Source organism: Alligator sinensis, unplaced genomic scaffold (assembly GCF_000455745.1).
Source record: "Alligator sinensis unplaced genomic scaffold, ASM45574v1 scaffold290_1, whole genome shotgun sequence".
In the NCBI taxonomy this organism is placed as follows: domain Eukaryota; kingdom Metazoa; phylum Chordata; order Crocodylia; family Alligatoridae; genus Alligator; species Alligator sinensis.
In genome coordinates, this window is record NW_005842755.1 from 629693 (window position 1) to 652996 (window position 23304).

Below are 23304 nucleotides of genomic sequence, written 5' to 3' on the forward strand. Positions count from 1 at the left end.
AAGAAAAACCTTTTGGGCTACTTTGGTACATCTGAAAAATGCCCAAGGCTATCTTTTCCCTGTGAAGAATACCTTTAAACTTTGTTGCTGTTGCCATTTTTAAGATTCAGTTTATTTTAAATGTACCTTTATTATAATTGTATCATTTTTGCAGTGTTTATGACTAGACAAATACTGACATTTTAAATTGCTTCCGGAACTTTTTTGGTTTTGGATTATAACACAAAAATTAGAAAGAAAGATGAGATAACTGGTTAGCATTCAGTGTTTATGAAAGAGTAGCTGCAGGCAAATGTTCCTGACTCCTTGGATACTTGACTCTCCAAAATATCATGGATTAAAGTTTATTATTGCTGCTAGACAGAGGAATGGAAATTGAAAACTGAAGCCTGAAAAGTTGGGACTAGTCCTATGATTAGAGTTTGAACAGTAATAATATATTTTAACGCTTAACTACACAGTTTGTTTCATTCCTAGAGGCACATTATACACTGTAAAACCTAATAGAAGATTTAGAAAGTTCTAAAAATATTTTAGTGCATCTGTTTAAAAACAAATACAGAGCTATTTTTTATCATATATTCACTTTTCTCAGTCAAAGGAAAAAACAGTCCTTTCTGTGATATAGCAAGTCAGCAAAATGTTTTTTTTTCCTGTTAGCCTTGTAAACATGTTTTGTATGTGGAAACTTACGTTGTGCTCCCAAAATGTAAGGATTTGGCCTTTTTCTTTTGTGTGTGTGTGTGTGTGTGTGTGTATAGGAGTACGACAACTTGAAATCATGTGCTGCTTTGGCTGCATGTCAGTTCTTGCCAACTACTTCGTTTTCATGACCTTCTTTCCAGCTTGTGTGTCCTTGGTCTTAGAGGTAAGACCAGTTTCAAGATCACATTAACAGTATTAGAGCACAGTGGCTTAATGTCTATGCCATAATTTTCTTTGTTTAGCTACTGCTTTTAAAAACGGGGTAACATGCTACAGAGGTGGGAGGGGGGTAATGGGTTGAAGTGCAGGCTGCAGGGAGGAGTAGGGAGGAGCAAGGGATTGGGAGGGACAGGCACAGGCATGGAGGAGCAGAGTGGACGGGCTCTGGAGAGGGAGGCACAGACAGGGGCAGGGGAGCAAGAGGCTAAGGTCTGGCCCCTTGCCCCCTGCCACTGCTTTCTTTGCCGTAGCAGTAGGAGGGATAAGTTTCAGACAGTCGTCCACTAATTCGATTCTATATGTACAAAATTAAAATGCATTTATAATTTTCCATGTATAGAATCTAATTGTTGGGCAGTTGTCTTAAATTTGAAGATGTCTTGGGTTTGGGTAAATCTACCCTTTTTGGTTTGTGTCCCTTCAGTGTATTAATTTGTTTTAATGAAATCATAATCATAGCTAAAAGTTATGATGCACCTGGGCCAAAGACTACAATAAATACAAGAAATTGAAAGCTAAAATAGAATATAATCTTCTAGTGTATTTAAAACTCATAGTTGTTTTCATGTTTAACTTCTGGACTACCTCTCAAATCGGATTATGCTCCCATAGTTACACTGTATATTTCTTTACTGTATAGATTTAGATTTAATTTAAAACACAGAGTTGAACATTTTAGGCTGAAGTCTTCAGTCTGGGTCTCAGTTTTCTCTTTGATGCTTCATATATTGTCACCGAGTCTTTAATATAATTAAGTAAATCAAACATAACAAATGATGCGTCTGCATGAGACAGTTATGCCCATTTAATTAAGCTCTTAAAATGATCTAGTTAAACGTGTGCATATTCTGGCTTAGTTTCAGTTGGTTTGCTGTTGGTTTCAAGTAAACCAAAATAAGCAACTTTTAAGTGAAAAAGTGCCCATAGTGGGGGTTGCACTGAATTAAATACTGATTTGAAGTTAAACCAATGCAACTTTTTGTATGGCTGCATTGCGAATTTACTGTACCAGGTTGTAGCACCCTTGGAAACACCTCTCTTCTCTACAAGCTATCTCCTGGAACTGGAAGCAATGTAGCCATGTTTCTTTGATGCTTTGGACAGACTAATTGGCATTGCTGAGTGCCAGCACTAAGTAGCCCACACTCCAGTAGCAAGTAAATGTAGGTAGTCCTTCTGGATTAGGGGGTAGATTGTGTAGCACAGTATTTTTTGAGTCCTCTGCTGTCTGGTACATGAAGTTTGCAGCATAGATATGCCCTCTGCTGTTGACAAACTCAGTAATTAAATTTTCTAGAGGTAAGTCTGTCTTCCTGTTCTATTTAATTGTGTGCACTGACCTTTGGTTATTTTTGCAGCTTTCTCGGGAAAGTCGGGAGGGGCGTCCCATATGGCAGCTTAGTCACTTTGCCCGTGTTTTGGAAGAAGAAGAAAATAAGCCAAACCCTGTAACACAGAGGGTTAAAATGATTATGGTATGTGTTGGGGTTTTTTTCCTTTCCCCTTTCCCTTCTTCCTAGAAAAGGGTAAGGACATAATTAAAGTACATATCAAAGCAGGAAACCAGGTTTTTTGTGAGAGCTTTTATTGGCTCAACCGTATACTTGGGAGAGAGATTAGACAAGCTTTTAGGCATGAAGAATGGTACTTTATGCCCAGATTTTTTAAGCAGACCTTTGAGGCCTGGGGAGGAAGCAAAAATTTACTGTATGTTATTAGATTAGTTAACTAATTATAGCTGAAAAACAAACTGGTTAACTGCCTTCTTTTTTATTAGTCTTTAGGTTTGGTTCTTGTTCATGCCCACAGCCGCTGGATAGCAGAACCATCTGCTCAGAACAGTACTGCAGAAAACACAGTGGGACTGGATGAAAATACACCAAAGAGAATTGAACCTAATGTTTCTTTATGGCAGTTCTATCTTTCCAGGTAGCTGAAAATATTGACTACTAAAAAGATTTATTACATCTTTTACTTATCAGGCTTATTCTCCAGGGTCGTTACAGCTACTTTTTGAGTTTCAGATATGTGTAGCTATAATAATTTCAGTAGATCTGGCTGTGTTATGAGTCCCTGCATATGAGGGACCTTGACTGGTTTAAAAAAAAAAATCCTCTCCTATCTCCACCACCTAGCCAGTATAAAGAGGGCTGTGGCTAGTCACCAGCAATTTTACATATGCCATAATAAATTTATAATTTTCCATGTATAGAATCTAATTATTGGGGAGTCATCTTAAATTCAAAGTCATCCTGGATTCAGGTAAATAAGGTAATTAACTCGAGTGCTGTAGCAGATGAATAAAGAGACATTGCAAGAAATAATTGAAAATAAAACTTACATTTTCTCAGCACCTGCATTTCTTTTATTTATGTACTTAGATATATCATCATTATATCTAGTTTGAACAAAATAGTGACCTTCCTAAAGCCAAGATCTCTCTTTCTTTCCTTGGGCCTATGTTTTGTTTAGTTGAACATACTTTGCTTGGCGGTGAACAGTTTTCTTCAGTACAAAAACTGCAGAATGACCTTTTTGTGTGTCATCAATTACAAGTTCACAAATCTGAAAAAACTTCACACAGAAATAAAATTTGAGCAAACTGGTTGTGGAGGGAGATTTAGGAGTTTATTGACACTGAAGTAGTTTATTTAGCTGTTCATACCAGCTTCTGTATTCATTGGGAACAAGTGCACAAGATTTCACTGCCTTCAAGGAATGTAGAAACAGATACTTACCTTTGTTATCTCTCCATTAAATAAATTTATTTTCTAATTAAAGTACTGTGGGTTTGATTGTTAGAAGTACTGACTGCCCACAACTCACCTGGAATTAGTGGGAGTTGTAGATTCCCATTAGCTCTGAAAACTGGACTCTGCTGCTTTGTTTTTCCATTTAAGCAGGGATAAAGCGGATAGCATGACTGACTTAGTTACATCTGCCTACCATACGATCAGCATATTGTTCTAGTTAAAACTAATGAAGATACGGTATATTTTATAAAATACAGAACAGAAATATAAAATTAGCTAGCAGAGATATATTGTAGATTGGTTTTGTACCATTTCCTTGAGATAGATACTGTCTTCTGTTTTGCTTGTTAAACTATTGTGTGAGATTCTGGGGGGGCAGGGGGTTTACAATGCTGCATCAATACATTTCTAAAACACATTTTAACTTGGTGTTTTTTGCATTCTTTCTTTAGAATGGCAAGTATGGATATTGAGCAAGTAATCACTCTTGGTTTAGCCCTTCTGCTTGCTGTGAAATACATCTTCTTTGAACAAACAGAAACTGAGTCTACGCTCTCTTTGAAAAACCCTATAACATCTCCATTGATGATCCAGAAAAAGATTCCTGAGAACTGCTGCAGAAGACAATCTGGACTCTTACAAAATAATCAGAAATCCAGCATGGGTGAAGAAGCTATAAATTCCAAAGAGGGAAATGGTAATTTTGTTTAGGGTATCTTTAGATTTTGGGCCTGATCCTGTACATCTGTATTGAATAATTAATTTAATACTGGATCTGGTTTATAACCAAAAATATTTTGTCTGCTTTAAATTTTTGGTAACCTAAAATCTATTTCTAATTGTCTTTATGCAGCTGAAGTCATAAAACCTGTATTAGCAGAGTCATCAGTCAAAGCTACATTTGTTGTTGGTAGTTGTGCCCCAGTGGAAACTTCTTCATTTAATAGAAAAGAGCCTGAAGTTGAATTACCCAAAGACCCACGTTCTATTGAAGAATGTCTCTGTATACTTCAAAATACAGAGGTGAGAAAAGAGAAGTGTAAGGCTTTCATTGCTAGTGCAGAGTTTGCCTGTTCACTGTCACATGCATTTATAACTGATATAAGTAAACCAGAAGTTAAGTTGGAATGTTTCTGCATCTTGCAAATCTCATATTGATATTGAAATATCTCTTCAAAAGGTTGATCTGCTGATTCTGAAATAAAGGGCATCTTTTTCCACACTGGAAAAATAGTTGTACTTCCAGTTTCTACCATGCAATCAAAGCATCTTTTTTTTTTTTTCAATATATCTAGAAAGGTGCAAAATTTCTCACTGATGCTGAGGTCATCAACCTTGTCAATGCTAAGCACATTCCTGCCTACAAATTGGAAATGATGATGGAGACTCAAGAACGTGGTGTATCCATCCGCAGACAGATTTTATCTCAGAAGCTCCCTGAACCTACATCCTTAGAGTATCTTCCTTACAGGAATTACAATTATTCTTTGGTAAGGATGATGTAGACAAGTAAGAATGAATTAATTTGCAAGGAAACTTTTCTGTTATCCCAGTTTTTTCAAAATTATTATAATTCATGTATACCAATAATTTCTGAGTAGTTATCAGAGAGCTCTCTGACCTTGATTTAGTTTGGGATCTGATTCAGTACAAATACTTCAAAAATGGCAGATTACACTGATTTGCATTCAGTTCTTACTGTTGTGAGAACCTTCAGTGTAGTACAGGGTAATTTATTTTAAATTAAATCTTGGGAATCTAGATAATTTTGGCTATTTGACACAAACAGATAACTATATGCAGGTCTCTAATCCCACTAACATGGGATTCTGTTAATGCTACAGATGAGTTCAGTAGGATGAATGGAAAAATGAGTTTTAGTCTTAATTGAAAGGAAAATCTTACAAAGTCAGACAGTCCATTTAGAGCAGTTTTCATGTAATGTAGTAACACTTTCTGTTAGATACAAGGACATAGCAGTCACTAACATAAAAAAATGTAGTTTTATTCATTACCAGGCATTGCTTCAAGAATTAAACAGTCTAGTTAGCTACACTAGATTACTATTATTCTTTTACAAGTACAGTAAACTGTGCAAATATAAAAACACCATAAAATGCATTAAAACAAAGTTCCATTGTATGAATAAGCTAGTTGGTAGTATATAAGTAACTTGTTTGATTTATTTATAAGCATTGGGATGGGAATCTGCTCTGTGGATAAAGAAAAAACAGACTTGTTCATGAAGTATGTTATAACAATGTAACATCTTTAATGACAGTTATGTTTAACTTTATTTCTAAGGTAATGGGAGCTTGCTGTGAAAATGTGATTGGATACATGCCCATCCCTGTAGGTGTAGTCGGGCCTCTTTTTCTGGATAGCAAAGAGTTTCAAGTTCCAATGGCAACAACAGAAGGGTGTCTAGTCGCAAGTACGAACAGAGGGTGCAGAGCAATATGTGTGAGTACCTGACGGAATTGGTTAGCTGCTTGCCTGGCCTCAAAGTTATCAATTTATGTAAAAACTGTCACTATATATTTTGTTTCTATAACATTATCGGTCATTCATAATCGTGTTCATGTTCCTTTTGGTCTTAGCTTAGTGGAGGAGCAAGCAGTTGTGTTTTAGGAGATGGAATGACTAGAGGACCTGTTGTAAGACTACCCACTGCCTGTCTTGCTGCACAGGTGAAGGCTTGGCTTGAAAACTCAGAAGGGTTTAAAGTAATCAAAGAGTCCTTTGACAGCACAAGCAGGTTAGTATAACTTCCTGTAAAGCATTTCACATTTTAGATGAGAGATATATAGATAGAGATAAAATGTGTGTGAGCATGCTTCATTTTAGAAAGCTCCAAATTGTGTCTATTTATATTATGATGCAAGAAATTATCATGTTCCTATCTGGGATTTGCCTAATTTTGGTCTGAAAATGGAGCAACATTATTAATGTTTACTATCTGGTTAACATTTGCATTATTAATAAGTGTTGCATGTCACAGGACAGTCAGCAATTTAGTCATAGCAAGAAGAAATAAAGTTGCATAAAAAGCAGTAAAAAATACTCTCAGGACTAGTCCATTTTAAGCCCTTCTTTTGAGAGAACTCTATGCCTGATAATTGATGCTGATGGCCTCCCTTTCTACATTGAGGAGGAGCAGATTGTGGTTAGCAGGGTTATCTACCATTAATTATGGGTTATCAGTCATTTGTACCTGAATATCAGTTAGCCCTTATGGAGATAAGGGAGAAAGGAAATATTTCCTGTGTTGTCATTTGACTCTTACAGGTTTGCCCGCCTACAGAAGCTTCACATCAGTTTGGCTGGTCGTAACCTTTATATCCGTTTTCAGTCCAAAACAGGGGATGCAATGGGAATGAACATGCTCTCAAAAGTAAGGTCTAGTTTCTGTTTCTGCATTTCTAAATAGTTTTTAAACAAATGTGTCTGTGTTGCGGGGAGAAGGTGTTAAAGTTGGTGAATGAACTGAGAGCTAATTTAATGGTACTGAGACTGCAGTTCCCAAGTCATAAAGTGGCTCTTTGGTTTCATACTTGCAGCTCTTAGCAAAAAATATTATCAAAGTTATGATGAAGGATATGGCTTCCCCCCCAAGCCCTCCCCATCACTGTATACTGGCTAGCTGTTTCTTCAGTAATGCAACACATTCACTGTCTGTCAGCCCATCAGTTGCGGTACAAGTTCTGTAGGTTTTTTTTTTACTTTTGACCTGGTGTGTATTCCACAAGTTGCTGAGGCATATACATGTTGTTGTTGCTATTTAACACTGACTGCTCATGTGAATTTTGTGCCAGTCAGCACCAAGGGTTAGTAACTAAAGTGTGCCCTGCTCATGGTGTGCATAGAACTTAATTTCCCATATGTCTATTTGGATGAGTAAGAACACAGAATGGTTTGACTTTACCTCTTTGACCATAAACAAGAGTAGGACATTTAAAAGAGAGTTAAAGTAGCCTTTTTTATTATAGATATGTTTCTTTGACTCACTTGGATCAAAAATTTGTTCTTCTGTAATTAAAATCTGTTGTTATGCTTGTTCTTTCTAAGGAAATTATTGACGATCCTGTTTTGGCCTGAACAGCCAGAACAGCTTATCCACTATTTGAGATGCAAGTTAAATACATTAGAACCTGGATTGGATGAATCAGAGGTTTCACAATACATTAAAGAAGCTGCACAAGCATTAGTAGCTTTTACTTTAAAGGGTACCTCTTTACTCAGTAGGACCACTTCAGGAGTCCTGTATAGTTGTTGGTTGTAGCTGCATGTAAACTTCTGGCTGTTCTGCAAATTCTCATCTTTGCAGGGAGCTCAGGAACCTAAACTCACAAACCATCCAGGTTCTATTGTGCTGATTTATATCTACAAGAAAAGACAAACCATGGCCATATCCACATAAAGAGGTTTGGCTACACAGGGGCACTTCTTATGTCCTTGTCATAAAATAGATGTTTTTTCCAGAATTGTGTACAAGTGATGGCTCTTTCTGTTGATGCAGCGAAGTTCTCCTTCGTACAGATCTCATCAAGGAGTTGGCAAATGAGCAGGTGCTCCACAAGGGCACTGAAAATTATACAAACTTGACTGCTTTTCTAGCATATGGAGGATGCAGAACTCAGACATTTATACCTCAGTTCCAAAATAAGAAGCAAAATGGAGCCAGTATTTTCAATCCATATTGTGTTTGTACTTCACTAATAGCCAGTGCACTCTAGTCCTCTGTTAGTGTGCGTTGTGGGGATGAGAAATGTCTGTGTCTTCCTTATTCCCCCAGATTAACCAGGAATATAGGAACAGATAGAATGAAGATTGTCATTCCTGTATGCCAGCACCCCATGTCCCAAGAGGAGAGTCCAAGGTTCTGAAACAAGCACCCTTTCTAAAGCATAGTTCCTTTTCAGTGTTGTTCTGGAGCAGCACTGTTGCGTGCTAAACCTAGAGGCTCAGTTTGGTGCTGATGCTTTACTGGCTTCAGGATGAGTAGTAAAACTCTCTACTATTTTGTTATGCATCTGTGAAGGGTTAAACTTCAGAGAGATTGTTTCTTTTAACAGGGCACAGAAAAGGCACTGGTAAGATTACATGAAGAGTTTCCTGATCTCCAAGTTTTGGCTGTTAGTGGTAACTATTGTACAGATAAAAAGCCTGCTGCCATAAACTGGATAGAGGGAAGAGGGAAATCTGTTGTCTGTGAAGCAATTATTCCTGCCAAGGTTGTCAGAGAAGTAAGTACTTTACTTTTACTTATTTCATAAAAAGCATTTTTAAACTAATTGTTTTTAGCTTGTTTTGATTTAAACTGAAAAAAAGAATGAACGAACCTTGAAACAGATTTGTAAATTGCATGCATTACAGCTCACTTTGCTTTTACATCAGTATTGTAAGTGGTGAGAGTCTCCAAAAGCAAGGCAAAGAAGTATCTCACAGTCTGATAGGTCTCACACTTAAGAAATTTGTACTGTTTAATCCAGTTATCTAAATTTCATCACTTCATTTTGCAGTAATCATTTTCCATTTTTAGTGTTTACATTTCTGTAGTGCTTTGAAAAGAGGTATCAAATTGCTTCCCTCAGTTCAGAAAATACAAATTGATTGAATTTATACAGTTACCAATTAAAGTTCATTCGTAAAGCTCATTTCTTAATATAATTTTTCAAACTAATACTTCGTGGTAAATGTGTGCTAAACTGTAGCAGCAGACCTACACTCTGCTGCACTCCTGAGCACAAGATTGGAAATTTTTTAAGAGCTTCAGATAAAATCAGAAGGGTTTTTTGTTTTTAATTATATTTAAAAATAAAAATGATTCATCAGTCACTAAAGTATTTGTTGTGACTTAATATTTAAATATCAGATTATCTACTGCTTTTGAATGTATGATTTTTTCAGGGTATGGCAGAATTTGGTATTTCAAATATATAACATAGTTATAAAAATTAAAAGGAAGCTGAAGGTTTTGGTATACTGATGAGGGTGATTTAAGATGTTTGCTAGCTGTGTTAGAAGCAGTCTGAGACTCAGATTGTTAATGTGATGTTTCTGCCAAATCATGTTTGTTGCTGTTCTTGTTGACATACATGTTACCTGTGTTTGGACTATATGTAGACTGTGGCAGGCATTGCTGCAGTGGTTTGCATGCTGTTCTTACTGGAAATCTTCCCTAGCAGCTGCAATGGCTCCTTTCTTAAATGAACGACAAATGTATTTATTTATTTATTTTGAGGCAAATTTAACTCCCATGGAATTAGCCTAAAGGGGGCTCTACTAGGATACAATAGGGGATTATTACTGCCCTCTAATTAGAAGTACAGTAAAAGCTTATGCTTTTGTCCAGGTATTGAAGACTACTACAGAAGCTATGGTTGAAGTTAATATTAACAAGAACTTGGTGGGCTCTGCAATGGCTGGTAGCATAGGTGGATACAATGCTCATGCAGCAAACATTGTTACAGCCATCTACATTGCTTGTGGGCAGGTAAGTTCTTTGAATTGACTATATTAACTAAGTATATTCACTTTTTTTAAATACGACTAACTAGCTTCACAACATTTAGAACTTACCTAGAAGTTCTCTTCTCTTTTTTTCTATATTAATATAAGGATGCAGCACAGAATGTGGGCAGCTCAAACTGCATCACTCTGATGGAGCTAACTGGTCCCACTAATGAAGATCTGTATATCAGCTGCACAATGCCTTCTATAGAAATTGGAACTATTGGTGGAGGGACCAACTTACTACCACAGCAAGCCTGCTTGCAGGTACAGAGCATGAAAGGAAATTGTCTTTTTTTTAAACTAGCTTCTCCTAATTCTGTTGTATAGTGTGCCTCAGTAATGTCTCTTCCAAAGTTGTAGACATAAGGGAATAAGGGGAATCTTTACAAGTCCAGGCTGGGGGTGGAGGGGCGCTTTAACTAGAGTGACTCTCAGGAGCTGCTCTAATTCAATTGCCTGCAACATCTTGTGTATTCAGTGTCCCACATATGAAAATGATGGCAGAGGTGCTTTAACTAATACTCGTTTGACAAGCATTAATTAGTGCCCCTGCCTCCATTTTGAAGTGCGGGGATGCTGAATACATGAGATGCTGAGGCTGCTGTAGCGTGCTAATTAGCATGCTCTAGCAGATTCATTTAATTGAGACGGCTCACGTCCGAGTGAGTCTACAGGCGCCCAAGATGTTTTGGCCAATTAATTAATATACATATGTTTATTCTAAAACTAAACATTTCTTTTTAGTATCTGAGGGACTTAAAGCTAATTTGTATGGTGTGATGAATTAAATAGAATATTTTTCTGTATGAACAAATAGGCACACTGACTGGTGCTTGGATTTTAAAGTGTAACTTTACTGTTTTTTATCTACAGATGCTAGGGGTTCAGGGGGCAAGCCAAGATAACCCTGGTGAAAATGCACGTCAACTTGCTAAAATTGTGTGCGCCACAGTAATGGCAGGGGAGTTATCATTAATAGCAGCATTGGCAGCAGGGCATCTAGTCAAAAGCCACATGATCCATAATAGGTGAGAAATGCAAAGCTTCTGTACCATTCTCTGCATCATCACCTCTTCCCCTCCCCCCAAATACAGCACAATATATAAAAATTGTATGAGAGAGAATATACCACAGAGCAATGACTTCAAATGCCTTATTTACTATTTTTGTTAGGTCAAAAATAAATCTACAGGATCTTCAAGGAACCTGCACCAAGAAAGCTGCTTGAATATTGGAAAAGCTGAAGTTAAGCCTTGTTAAAGAAACTGATCACATGTAAAGGAACACTACACAGTATCTAAATTTTAGAAGGAAAATCATCTTCAAGAAAATGATTTCTGTGGAGGATAATTAAAAGGATCATTAGACTTGTGATCAATGAAACTCATTCTGCCTTTGAACATCTTCAGTGGTTAAAAATGGCTCCTTTTATGGAGCTATTTCAGATGTCTTGAACATGTCTTTTAGAGTTCTAGGGATTCATCTTATCTTATTCATTGCTTTCCAAAGGGTCAGTCCTGTGTCTTTATGGGTTGAAAACATGTTAACTTGTAAAGTAATAACCAAGATGAAAAGTTATGTTAGGTACGTTGTTTTAAAAAAATGATTTGGTTAAAATTGGATTGTATGTATTTGTCCATGTGATCTTTGTTTTCTGGTTAACAAAGTGGTTTTTAAATATAAAGTGATAGCAGCCTACTTGCTATTGATGAATTCCTAATTTTAATTTTATTTGTTCTGATTTTGAGCTTAGGTATTAGGCTATGGGATAATTTTACTAAGTCACATTAGTTGGTAGATACATTACTGTACTTGTATTTCCCTTGCTGCTGTTCAACTTAAGCAGCATTAAAATTATAATTGGGTTGCATTATTTTTCTGTTAAGGAAAGTACTTATTTTACAAAGTACAGAATCATCTGACATTATTCTGTACTGGAACATAAAAAAGCATTGTCCTTAACTCTCCAGGCATTTTGTTCAGGTATAAATAGGATATCCTGAGTTTTTTCAAAACTTAACTGATACACCTATAAAAATGATACATCGGGCCATTTAAAGCTTTGACTGTATTGATACACAGTTTTATAAAATAGAAATGGATTTGAGTGAGTGGAGTCAAGAACAGATGTTTACAGTTTTAAAATCTTATCTTTTAAAGTATGGTGTTTTTGCACATGAATGGCTTCTGGTGTTTGACACTTATTCCCTCGGAATAGGTGCATAGCTACTGCTTAACTTGAGAAAAAATAAAGCCAGGAAAACCATGCTGTTATTTAATATTACAGATGTTTTTATGTTGGATTCTTTTTAAGTGTTTTTGTGAAAAAAATATTTATTTTCTAAAAAGTCTAAATTGTCTGTCTTATGAAAAATGCTTAGTATGGGAATCCATTGAAACGACTGAGAAAAGCTAATACATCAAACACAATTGTACACAAAAGTACTGTATTCGGACCAGTGAGGTAGCTTCAGGTGTTCCTTAAAGTAATGCAGGAAACCCAGGTTTATTTTGGGTTGATTTGCCACTAGGAAAGCTATGCTACAGAGTTAACCCGTTGGGGCAAGCATACTATTAATGGGCTTGAACCTTTGTCCTTAGCTGGAAGGATGGTTTTAGCAAGTTGGGTAACATGCTTCTTACTGGCATGCAGAAGTGTTCCAGGGGGATAAGGGAATGTTAGTCTCTTAACATGCACGTCTGGTATAAATCATGAAGTATTAGTTTGTAGTAAATCAGATAATATTAATGCATTGGTTTCATAAAGCTAACGTGTAAGCACAAAGACATACTACATGCTAGGTATGCTGTGGTAGCATGTAAATATCATGAATGTTTATCTTCCTGAAGTATTGTTGTTTAATAGTTACCATTTATTTATGCAAAGTTGAAACTGCTTTGTTTCTGTGTTCAGCCAGTGATTTATTTAAAGTAACACTGAGCTGGCAATAAGTGGTTGGTTCAGTGTTCATTTTGGTGAATATAACTGACATTCTGTCTTGCAGAAATAACATTTTGTACTATTACTAAATTGTGTACATTTTGGTACAGAATCCTTTTTCAGTTTCAGTAAAACAATGGAAAAGCATATTGGCTTAATTGTGATATTTAAAGTATGATATTCATCAGTAAGTCATGAATTATACAGATGAAGTAAGAAAGATAGAAATGTTAACGAAAGGATTAGTTACACAGTATAAGAACTTCTTGCCTTACACAGCAGAAGCCCCTACACATGGTTCTGAGATTCTTTCAAGTATTTTAGTAGTATCAGAAAAAAATTCATAAAAATGAACTGCTAGTGGAGTCAGAGAAGATTCTCCACTTCAGCAAATCACTTGAGCATAGCAGTTTCTATTGAGACCTGACTTTACACATATCCCCCCTCCCCCCTACTTTTCTGGGAGTTATGGAAAACTTGGTCATAATTATCTGGAGCAGACTTTTTTTCTGAGTGTTGTATGACCTTGTGACTACACACAACTGTACTTCTGAACAGTCTTCTGATCCATTTGATCTGAATGCTTTGCTATTTTGGTCTGGGAATTCTAACTAGGGCATCAAAATATACTAAGTCAGTTGCTCTGCAACTCCAGTTTTTCAATGCCAAGATTATTTGGGAAGAGGACGGAAAACTCTAAACAAAAGTTTTAGACTAAGAGTTAAGATTCTAAGTAAATAGACGTGTTAGGACAGCATAAAGTATAATTATTTAAGTTAGAAATGTGAAAGTTTAAAAATATTTTTTAAAGTTGAAATTTAGGAGTTTTAGCTGCTGCATCACTAAATATAGTCCAGAAGCACTTTAAATCTGGGGCTTCAACCCACAATCCCTGTCTTTCACCAAGGCTAGGGACAGAGATTACACATAAACCAGTTTAAGTGATCAGAAACTGGTTTAAACCTGTAACAAAACAGATGTTCAGTGCACATAAACCAGTTTGAAAATGGCTTAAAGTGGTTTGAGATATACCTGGCTGAATGTAGTATCAGACTTAACTGATTTGGGTCAAACCTATTTATGCAATGTCTGTCTCGGACATCTTCCTGGTTTTAAGTTAAATCGGAGTCACCAGCATGCTCTCTGGGCTGGGCGGGGCACCCTTCCCCTCTGCTCCCTGGCTGCAGCTCAGGCAGAGACTGCATGTACAAAGGGGTCTGCCTGGCTTCCTCCTACTCCCCCACCTTCCTCATTACTCTGCTGAAGCAGGGATTCTCCCTCCCTTGTGCCTTGCACAGATACCTCTCAGCATTAGCTAGCATACTACATGCTGGCTACAGTCCATGCTGTGGGAGATGGGACAAAGGTAGATAGGACAGTGTTGGCTTAGGGCTTGTTGGAGCTAATCAACAGGTAGCTGGTAATGTCCCTCCATTCCTTCCTTGAAAAAAACTGTTTAAGAAGAACTTGAAGTAAGGGAGAAAGGCTTTGTTCTGTTTGATGGGGTAATAAATGCTAACAATTCCCTGTGTAACTCTGTGCTGTATAACTCAATGCTCTGTTATCAACTCCCTGCTGGCTCCCACACTGGTCAGGAGGAGGGGCAGGAACCGCTCCCTAAGCAGAGCATCCAACCAGAGCCAGGCCACGTGCCCCCTCTGCTCAGCACTGTGCTTATGACTCCCTAACTTCTTGCCTGAGCCACTGCAGGCATGTGCCTGCGTTTCTGGAATGAAAAGGGAATGTCTATCCACCTCCAAATTGGTTCAAGCTTTGCAAGTTAAACTAACCTGCAAAGATTGAATCAATTCAGGCTCAGGCTTTTTGAATGTCTGTCTGTAGCCCAAGAGACCCAGAAACTTAATCTTGTGAAATGTCAATTATTTCCCTTCCAAACATGTATCTTTCCATTTTAAAGCTAGAGATCCTTCCTTCCACTGTGGTTAAAGCCCCAGCTCACAATTATATTTTATAACTATGTGGTCCATGCAATGCCTAGCCATTCTGCCCCTAGGGATTCAATACCTGTCAGCTTCTACTCTACATCCTTTAAGCCACAGCTGTATAAATGGCACAGACCATGTTTGGTTCCCTGAAACCAAGTTTAACATGCATTTGATTCAGAGATTCTCAACTAGGGTGCCATAGCACTTTGGGGTGCTGCAAGATCCTTTGAAGGGTGCCACAAGATGTAAGAAGGTTAGCAGAAAAGTTCAGGCTCGAGCTGGCCACTCCTCCCACCCCTACTGCCCAGCCTCTACAAGGAGGCAAGCAATGTAAATTAATTACTTTTTGAAAGGAGGTCTCAATTTTCAAACATTATGGGGGGGCTGCCTTGAATCTAATAAAGTTGAGAACTACTGCATTAATCTTTAAGTCCATTGCAAGAGACCAAGCTTATCTGTAGTCAACCTAGGCACAAACTAACCATCTGACATAGACCTAAAGCATTTGCAATTGGATGGATGGAGTCAGCTGCTCAGAGCTCCAAGCAGTCTAATCATTGTCTGACGGTAAAGGATATCGTTTCAAGCCTGTTAGCTGGTATCTGTTAAAACCCCATTGTAAACAGTGTCCATGTCCAACACTGGTTCCCTGGAACTAGTTTGTCTCTGTAGAGTGGACCCTACCTCTCTCTTTCTCCTGCACTAGTCATGGGCCCAACCTTGGGAGAGGTTAACCCTTGGAAAGCTTCAGTTGTACAGCTACACCAGCAAAGCTGTCTTTTGTCAGTATAGATTGTTCCAGCCACTCCCAAGCAAAAGTACAGTTCAGAGATCTGAGACCCCTTAGGCTTTCAATTTTATAGAGAGACTATGAGAATGTTTGGTAAATATCCTGCTATTTGCCTGGTACTACAGAACATGTGAGTGTCTATAACTTTGGTGATATGGTATGGAAAAAGTCTATCCCATGGGAAACTGGTAATATAGTTAAAAACTCCCATTTAGGTAGATGCCACGACCTGTGGAAGGATCAATTTTAACTGGTGATGGAGAAACATGAAAAATCAACTGAGGCTTTGATAAATGCAACTCAAGGCCTTGCTGAATAAAATACCAGATATTAAAACAACTAATAGAACAGTTGGTAGAACAACTTCAGAATCAGATCTCATTAGTGAACACTGTAACATGCAAAAAACTGTCAGGAAGCAGAAACTATATCAGGTAAAGTTGCACAATAAAAAGGGGAGAAAGGATTTTGGAAAACAAAACTGTATAACGACAGTGACCAGGAGACCATCTTATATGGCTTTTTTTGTACCAAGCATGGTACTGATATCTATCAAAAGAGGACAAGTATCTGAGTTGCCACAAAATAATATACGTTGCAATAGGATGAAGGTCCCAACAAAGAGAAATTGATCCATGCGGGAATATGATTATTGGATGATGGTTAAACTATTCTTCCAAGGGATGCATCCTAGATTGAACAGATGATATAATGAAGGCATGGACATCCTTATAAAAAGAAATGAGCTGTTGGCTTTTGAACTAAATCGCATTCCCTGTGCAAACAGCTGGTTCAATTAGAAAACTCTCTCCTGTGCAGGAAGTCAGAAAATGAAGCTGGAAAGTAGAACATCCCACCCCTTCTACCTTGCAATTATAATGGTACGCCAACTGGATGTAGCAGTTTGGACATACCACTAAAGCCTCGAAACTTTTGTACATGGACAAAGCATGAAAAATTGCACCTCTGATGAGCAACATGGGTGGGACTACAGGAGACGTGAAGAGATGTTACTGCTGGTGGAGTTTATGATTAAACTCAAATCTCTCAAACTAGTCTCTCCAAAACTTACTTTGGGGGCCTACTAAGTAATGGTTTATGTCACTTCTCTCTCTATAAGTCCAAGGAGCTGGGAAAATACTACAAAAATATTTCCTTTGATATTTTAAACTAAACCCTTCTAAGATACTGGAAAAGTCTGTAGGACCATATTCATATAGTACATGACACAATGCAGCTTTTTTTTATTTGATGGTTTAGCTGGATACCTGAACCATACCATAAAGTACAAGCATAACAAAGGATGAGTTGGATCAGGTCCTAAACTATCTCACTTAAAAAGGTTTTTTGTTTGATCTTAGATTACGGGATAAACTCTAATTTGTGTTTTACTGCAGATACTAACAATTCTGTGTAGTCAAAGAAACTATATTTGGTGTCACTCCTGTTCCTCCCAAATGGTATTCTGTTGTTACACTCCCAACTTTTGTACTTACTTTATTGTTCAGATGTTCTTCAAAGCTGACATATTGTCTGTGGTGAATGAATAAAATATGATTTGGTTAATAATAAGTAAGTGCGCTCATATAAGTTAAATGTTTGAACAATAGAAATTACCATGGATGAGTATAGCATTAAAGAGGGATCTTCATAAGGTTTGAATTTTTTTTTAACTGTATATTATGTTCTTAGGTATAAAAAACATTTAAAATTGTAAAGGGAGATGTGGGGATGAGTCGAACTCTTGAGGTTCTTGGTCCTCCAGTTTCCAGAACAGACAAGGGAGAGATTTCAGGAAGTATTTACTCAAATCCAACGTGAGGTTTCTGCCCCTAGTTCAACATGGGGGGAAAAGAAACCTCATCTTGGATTTGCATACAGACTAGCGGCTGCCGTGACTCTGTCTCTATCTCCAGCCCTAGCCCCAGTCCCAAGCTAGGGGAGATCGTGCAGTGCAAGAAGCAGCAAGTATAGGGAAGATTGCATGGTGTGGAGGAGGGGAGCAAGGGGAGACTGTGGTGTTTGCAGCCCAGGGGCAGTATGGAGTGCCACCATTCAGTGGCACAGGAGCTGCTCTGCCTCAGGGTCCAGGCTAGGACTGTAGCTGGAGCTGCTGCCATTTCTGCTGCCTGGCTGGGGCAGGAGCTAGAGCCACCACCATATAGAAGAAGCAGTGGCCAGTGGTTATGGGGGAAAGCAGTGGAAGGGGCAGGCACTGGGGGTGGGAGAAGGCACAAGGAGGACCAGTGTCAGGGGGGCGGCTGGGCTGCAGCAGCCCTTTACACTGCTCAGCCAAAGGAGTCCTGCTGTGCTGGAGTTTGCACTGCCCAGCTAGAGGACCTGGGTGCAGGGATATCCAGGACAGGTAAAACCACCCTCTCTTCCACACACATGCACACCTGGGCACAGGGGAGTTTTGCCCAGGTTACAAAACTTATTTGTAATGCTTCTACTCCTGCCTGCTTTAGGTTTATCAGGAAACTCTAACATAGGCAGGAGCACAGCCCCCTGGAGGAGAATCACCGAGGTAAGTGGTGGCAGCACAACAGCGGTTCTCAACCATGGGTGCCTCCAAATTCAAGTTGTGGAGGGTGCTCCCAACTCTAAACAGGTTGAGAACCACTGCTCCAGTACTTGGCAGTAGAAGACAAAATTTGTTTTCCTTCAGTTCACACAGCAGGAGTCTGACCATATCTTCCCATCCCCTTGGCTGCTCTCAATCACTCCAAGACCCTGAGGACTGCATCTTTGAGGACTGCATTAGTTTGCTCCAAAAACTGAGGTGATCCCAGGTAGCCCAAGGACAGGAGAGCAAGCCAACTCCTCAGAGGTCCCATGCAGGTGACTTGTTTGGTGCAAGGGTAATCTGGGGTTTAGTACCTTTCTTGGTACATGGAGTCATGCCACTGAAGAGCAGAGGTAGAGTCTCAAGGCAGACCAATGAGAACGTTTGATGCCCACCTTGCACTCCATTTGTCCTGGTATGGCTTATCCCACAAATAGGAAGTCAGGCCCAACACCAGGGAGGTAGGCTGTTGTCATTCTAAGGTGAGATTTAATGAGGAAAAGCCAACACTAAATCCTGACCAGAATGACCCCTTCTCCTGCCATTCACACCATTTCAAAACTATAAACAACCTTGGGCCCATGCTTCTTGTCAATCCCTCCTCTAGACAAGGGCTCAGCGGTCAAGTGTTACTCAGTGCCTCAGAACATGTAGTCTTCTGTCTCAGAGTTAAGGTCTTGCCTTCACTGCAAGTTGTGACCTGACTGCATCAGAACAGGCTGGGGACTGACTGGCTTAAGCAGCGGCTCTGCAGAAAAGGGCCTGGGGGTTACAGTGGACAATGAGTTGATTATGGGGCAACATATGATACCCTTGTTGCCAAGAAAGCTAACAGCATACTGGCCTGCATTAGGAGGAACGTTATCAGCAGATCAAAGAGCAGCAAGGGAAGTTTAGATTAGATCTTAGGAAAAAAATTCTCACTAGGAGGGTAGTAAAACACTGGAACAGGTTACCTAGGGGGGTGGGGGATTCTCCATCCTTGGAGGTTTTTAAGACCTGGCTAGACAAAGCTTTGGGTGGAATGATATAGTTAGGGATGGTTTGAGCAGGGGGTTGCACTAGATGACTTCCTGAGGTCCCTTCCAACCCTAATTTTCTATAATGCTATGATTCTATGACTGAGGGAACCACATCAAAGGGATCACCCACATCCCTTCCCCTGACAACAAAACCTTTATAGCCAGGCCCTAAATGAGCTGAAAGGTGGAGTCAGATGGCTGAGAATAATATCTCAAGGTATCCATCTACTTCCTCTGCCATCTCCCTCTATATTCATTTGTCCTAGCTAATGCATTATGACTTGAGCACTGGACAAGCAGCTGTCCTTCTAATGGAACTGTAGCAGCAGAAATCCTAGCAGCAGAAGCAGTTTCCTTTCTGTTTTGTGTCCCTACCAGCCAATTACAGGAGCTCACGGCAATGCAAAGATAGCATCTGATGCTAAGAAGCTGCAGTTAAGTCCAAGACACCCAAACAGGTATAAAATTCACAAGAGGGCTTTAGCATCTGGTAAAATATTTTTAAAAATTCACAGGAAGGCTTTAGTCTTTGGCAAGATCCACACCAGCCAGAGGTCAAACGTCATCTTGCAGGAACTGGTAATACTGTAGACATGGCCAAGGATGTAGAAGGACCTTAGGACAAAATGTTACTGCCCCAGAATCTGACAGCTCAGCTGGGGAAGTGTCAGCACTTGCTGCTGGATTTGTGAATGGAGGGAGTAAAGAGAAAGGGAGGCAGAGACACAGGATGCACAGAGGGCCTTCAGATTTGCCTTATGCTGGTACTTGGAGAGACAGCTCTGAGGCCTATCCAAAATGTCTGGCTGCTGGTGCTGAACCATACTCCTGTAGTTAGAGGCATGACAACATGGCTAAGTGCTCAGGGCAACTGCCACACACTGGGGCAGTGGCACGGGTAGATCTAAAATTTTGAAAAGGGTGGTCTGGGTGCTGAGATGCATCATCACAAATAAAGTAAACCATATTTTCACCAGTTAAAAATAAAGTAGAAGCATTACTAATATGATAGGGGACTAGGGCTCTATTATTCAGTTTAAGATTGAAGCAAAAACAAATATAACTTTATTGGAATGAGTTAAAAACAATTTGCAGGAGCTTCTTTGCCAGCAACATCTAACAGGCAGCAGAGTTGCAAAACAAAGGCTAGCTTGGTTGGTGGAACGTCAAGACCATTATAAAGAAGAGTGGATCATTAATATCTGTGGAATGAAGAGTTTAGAAGGGATGAGGTAGATTATAATGAGCCATGAAGTCAATTGACTCCTCAGCACTGCCTGAAAAGGCAGTTGCCGCTGCCACCAGCACCAGACAGCTGGTTTTAAACTTTGGGTGGAGCAGGAATCAAAATATGTGGGGGGGGTGCAAGTATACCAGTGTATGTCCCCTGGATCCAGCCATGTGCAGTGGTGACTGCTGGTTGCCACTGCACTTCTGGCACAATCGTGCAAGGGAAACAGCAGTCATTTTTTTACATCCCTCGCCCCTCTAAATCAGCACCTGGGTCATCCTGTCCTAGCTGTGCCTCTAACTGTAGTAACCTCCCCAACCCCGGGGCAGAACAGAGCTTTCACAAACCTTCTCCTAGCAGTCAAAACTAGCCATGTACTCTGACATGGTTTGTATTTTTCCATGCTGAGTATATTCAGTAATGTCCGCTGAAACCTATTCCCTCACTGCGCCCTTGCTCAGTGTTGTTAGAAACTACTTTCTGCTAAAGTGAATCAGAGGGGACAAATCAGAGGATGGCATTTGATCAGGAAGCCAAACTATCCAAACTATGACAGGTGGAAGGAAGAGGGAGAAGGGCAAAGTCAGTAACATGGTGCAGATGCTGAGGTTAAAAAAACAGTGATATGCTGCCAGAGTTGCAGAAAGTGCACGCTGGGAGGAGGAGGGAATAGAGCTGACAAACGATACCACAGATGGGCTAAGTCAGAGGTCTCCAACCTTTTTATGGTGAAGATCACTTTTTGTAAGTAAAGGGCACCCAAGGATCTACTGCCCCGCTCCCTTTCCAACACCCCACCCCATTCACTCTCCATTATTGAGGTTGCTCCATTTCATGTAAATAATTCAATATTAATTGGAATACAGGCTTGAACATAAAATTCCCACACCCCAGCAGCAATAACTATTGAAGTACAGAGTCAGTGTCTGACTTTTTCCTCTCTCTTCTCCAAAGTGTTTAGTCATTTATTAAAAGAACAACTTTAAGAGGAAAAAGACTCACCTCCCTCTAATGGTTAGAGTACTCTTCTACATGGTGGAAGACCTGGGTTCAAGTTCCTACTGCAAATGAAGCTGCTTGGGGATTGAGGAGTAGGTCTCTGTCACCCAAGAAGAATGTATCCTAACCATGCAAGCCAATGAAACATACTGCTGGTCAACCTGATTATGTTTTCCCTTGGTTGCTTTCTGTACAGGTTAAGCTTACTTTAGAATGCCTACCAGAATTGGCAAGATAGGAAGAGGAACATCTAGTCTGCAGATCCTCTTTGAGCTGGAGCATGAGTAAGGGCACCAAGAAAGTTCAGCACATCAGGACTCAGTTTTGCACCTGCCCTCTATTGGAAGTTTAGGAAACCAGGAGTTTACTGGTAGAGACTGTGGTATATAGCAGGGGGTGGGCAATTATTTGGGCTGGAAGGCTACTTAACAGGGGCGACTCATGCCTCCTGAATGGGGGGGGGGGATACAGTTTCTGGGTGACCCTGGGGGCAGGCCAAAAGCCCCATACCCACTCCTATACTACTGTGCCACGGCTTAATGCCCTGCCCCCTGCCCTTCTCCCCAAAACGCCACCAGCTCGCACAGCCAAAAAACTGCCCCATCCTGAGCGGTGCCGAGTTGGGGGACAATGTCGGGGGGGCACTTGCCCCCCTGCCATGCCCCCTCTACCAGTCACCTGTGCCACTTAAGGAGTTTTGGTGAACTGTTGTGGGAGGATGCTGACCTGGCCTCAGCTCCCCTGTCAGTTTTTTACACTGGCTGGCATGGCTGGAGGATGCCAACTGATCCTATCAAGTCCCAGGCCCATCTGCCCTGCACTCACCGCTGGGGGCACTGGACAGAGCAGGTGGACCGGATCTCCATAGAGCTCGTGCCCATCTCAGGGACATGCAGGGAGCAAATCACACCTCTGCCCCAAGTCCTGGACACCTGGCCTCATGCTGTTAGCACACTGCAATCCCAGCTCCAGCCTTGCTTGCCCATCCCGCTCCCAGACACTGCTCCCTGCCCACTCACAGCCCCATCCCATCCACTGATGAGCATATCCTGTCTGTGGGGGTCATAGGCCAGTCTCTGCCTGCCCCCTTGCCTACTCTGTCCAGCATCCCTGGCTGTGGGTGCAGGACAGATGGGTCGGGTCATCCAGGCAGCAGGGCCGGGTCCAGTGACAGCAGAGGAGATACTGGCAGTGGCAGCAGCTCGAAGTGTGAAGGCAGAGTGAACTGCTACTATGGGATCTATATTTGCAACCATTCTGTGCAGAGTAATAAGGTCCATTATAGACTTGGCAGACTTCCTTCCTTGGGTGAATTTGATATCTTTTATTAGACCAACCCAAATAGTTGGAGAATAGTTATTAAGCAAGCTTTCGGGTTGGTCTAATAAAAGATATAAAATTCACCCAAGGAACCTTGTCTACCTATGTCCTTAGACCAACACGACTACAACCTACACCCCTGCATTATAGACTTGTACATTTTTCCTAGTTGTCTTATCTTTTTTAAATCATTCTTTCACTGTCAGTACAGTATTCAGTAATACATTATGAACAATTTAATTGAATATTATGTGTGTATAAGGAACAAGAAAATCGTACTCCTTTTGGTAAAAAGG

General features: G+C 40.0%; 1 protein-coding gene across 5 annotated transcripts in view; it reads left to right on the top strand.

Moving 5' to 3' along the window:
• Positions 1-13281, top strand: part of HMGCR (3-hydroxy-3-methylglutaryl-CoA reductase) — a 23256-nt gene extending 9975 nt beyond the window's left edge. For all 5 annotated transcript variants that reach the window (XM_025216630.1, XM_025216627.1, XM_025216628.1 and 2 more), the window contains 14 exons: positions 762-868; positions 2283-2399; positions 2702-2853; positions 4130-4374; positions 4531-4700; positions 4973-5167; positions 5982-6140; positions 6278-6435; positions 6966-7071; positions 8753-8923; positions 10033-10173; positions 10299-10457; positions 11067-11221; positions 11367-13281. In XM_025216630.1, the coding sequence (XP_025072415.1) occupies positions 762-868; positions 2283-2399; positions 2702-2853; positions 4130-4374; positions 4531-4700; positions 4973-5167; positions 5982-6140; positions 6278-6435; positions 6966-7071; positions 8753-8923; positions 10033-10173; positions 10299-10457; positions 11067-11221; positions 11367-11421 (2090 nt within the window). In that variant the 3' untranslated portion in view covers positions 11422-13281. The remainder of the gene's footprint in view (positions 1-761; positions 869-2282; positions 2400-2701; positions 2854-4129; positions 4375-4530; positions 4701-4972; positions 5168-5981; positions 6141-6277; positions 6436-6965; positions 7072-8752; positions 8924-10032; positions 10174-10298; positions 10458-11066; positions 11222-11366) is intronic.
• Positions 13282-23304: the final 10023 nt, after the last annotated feature.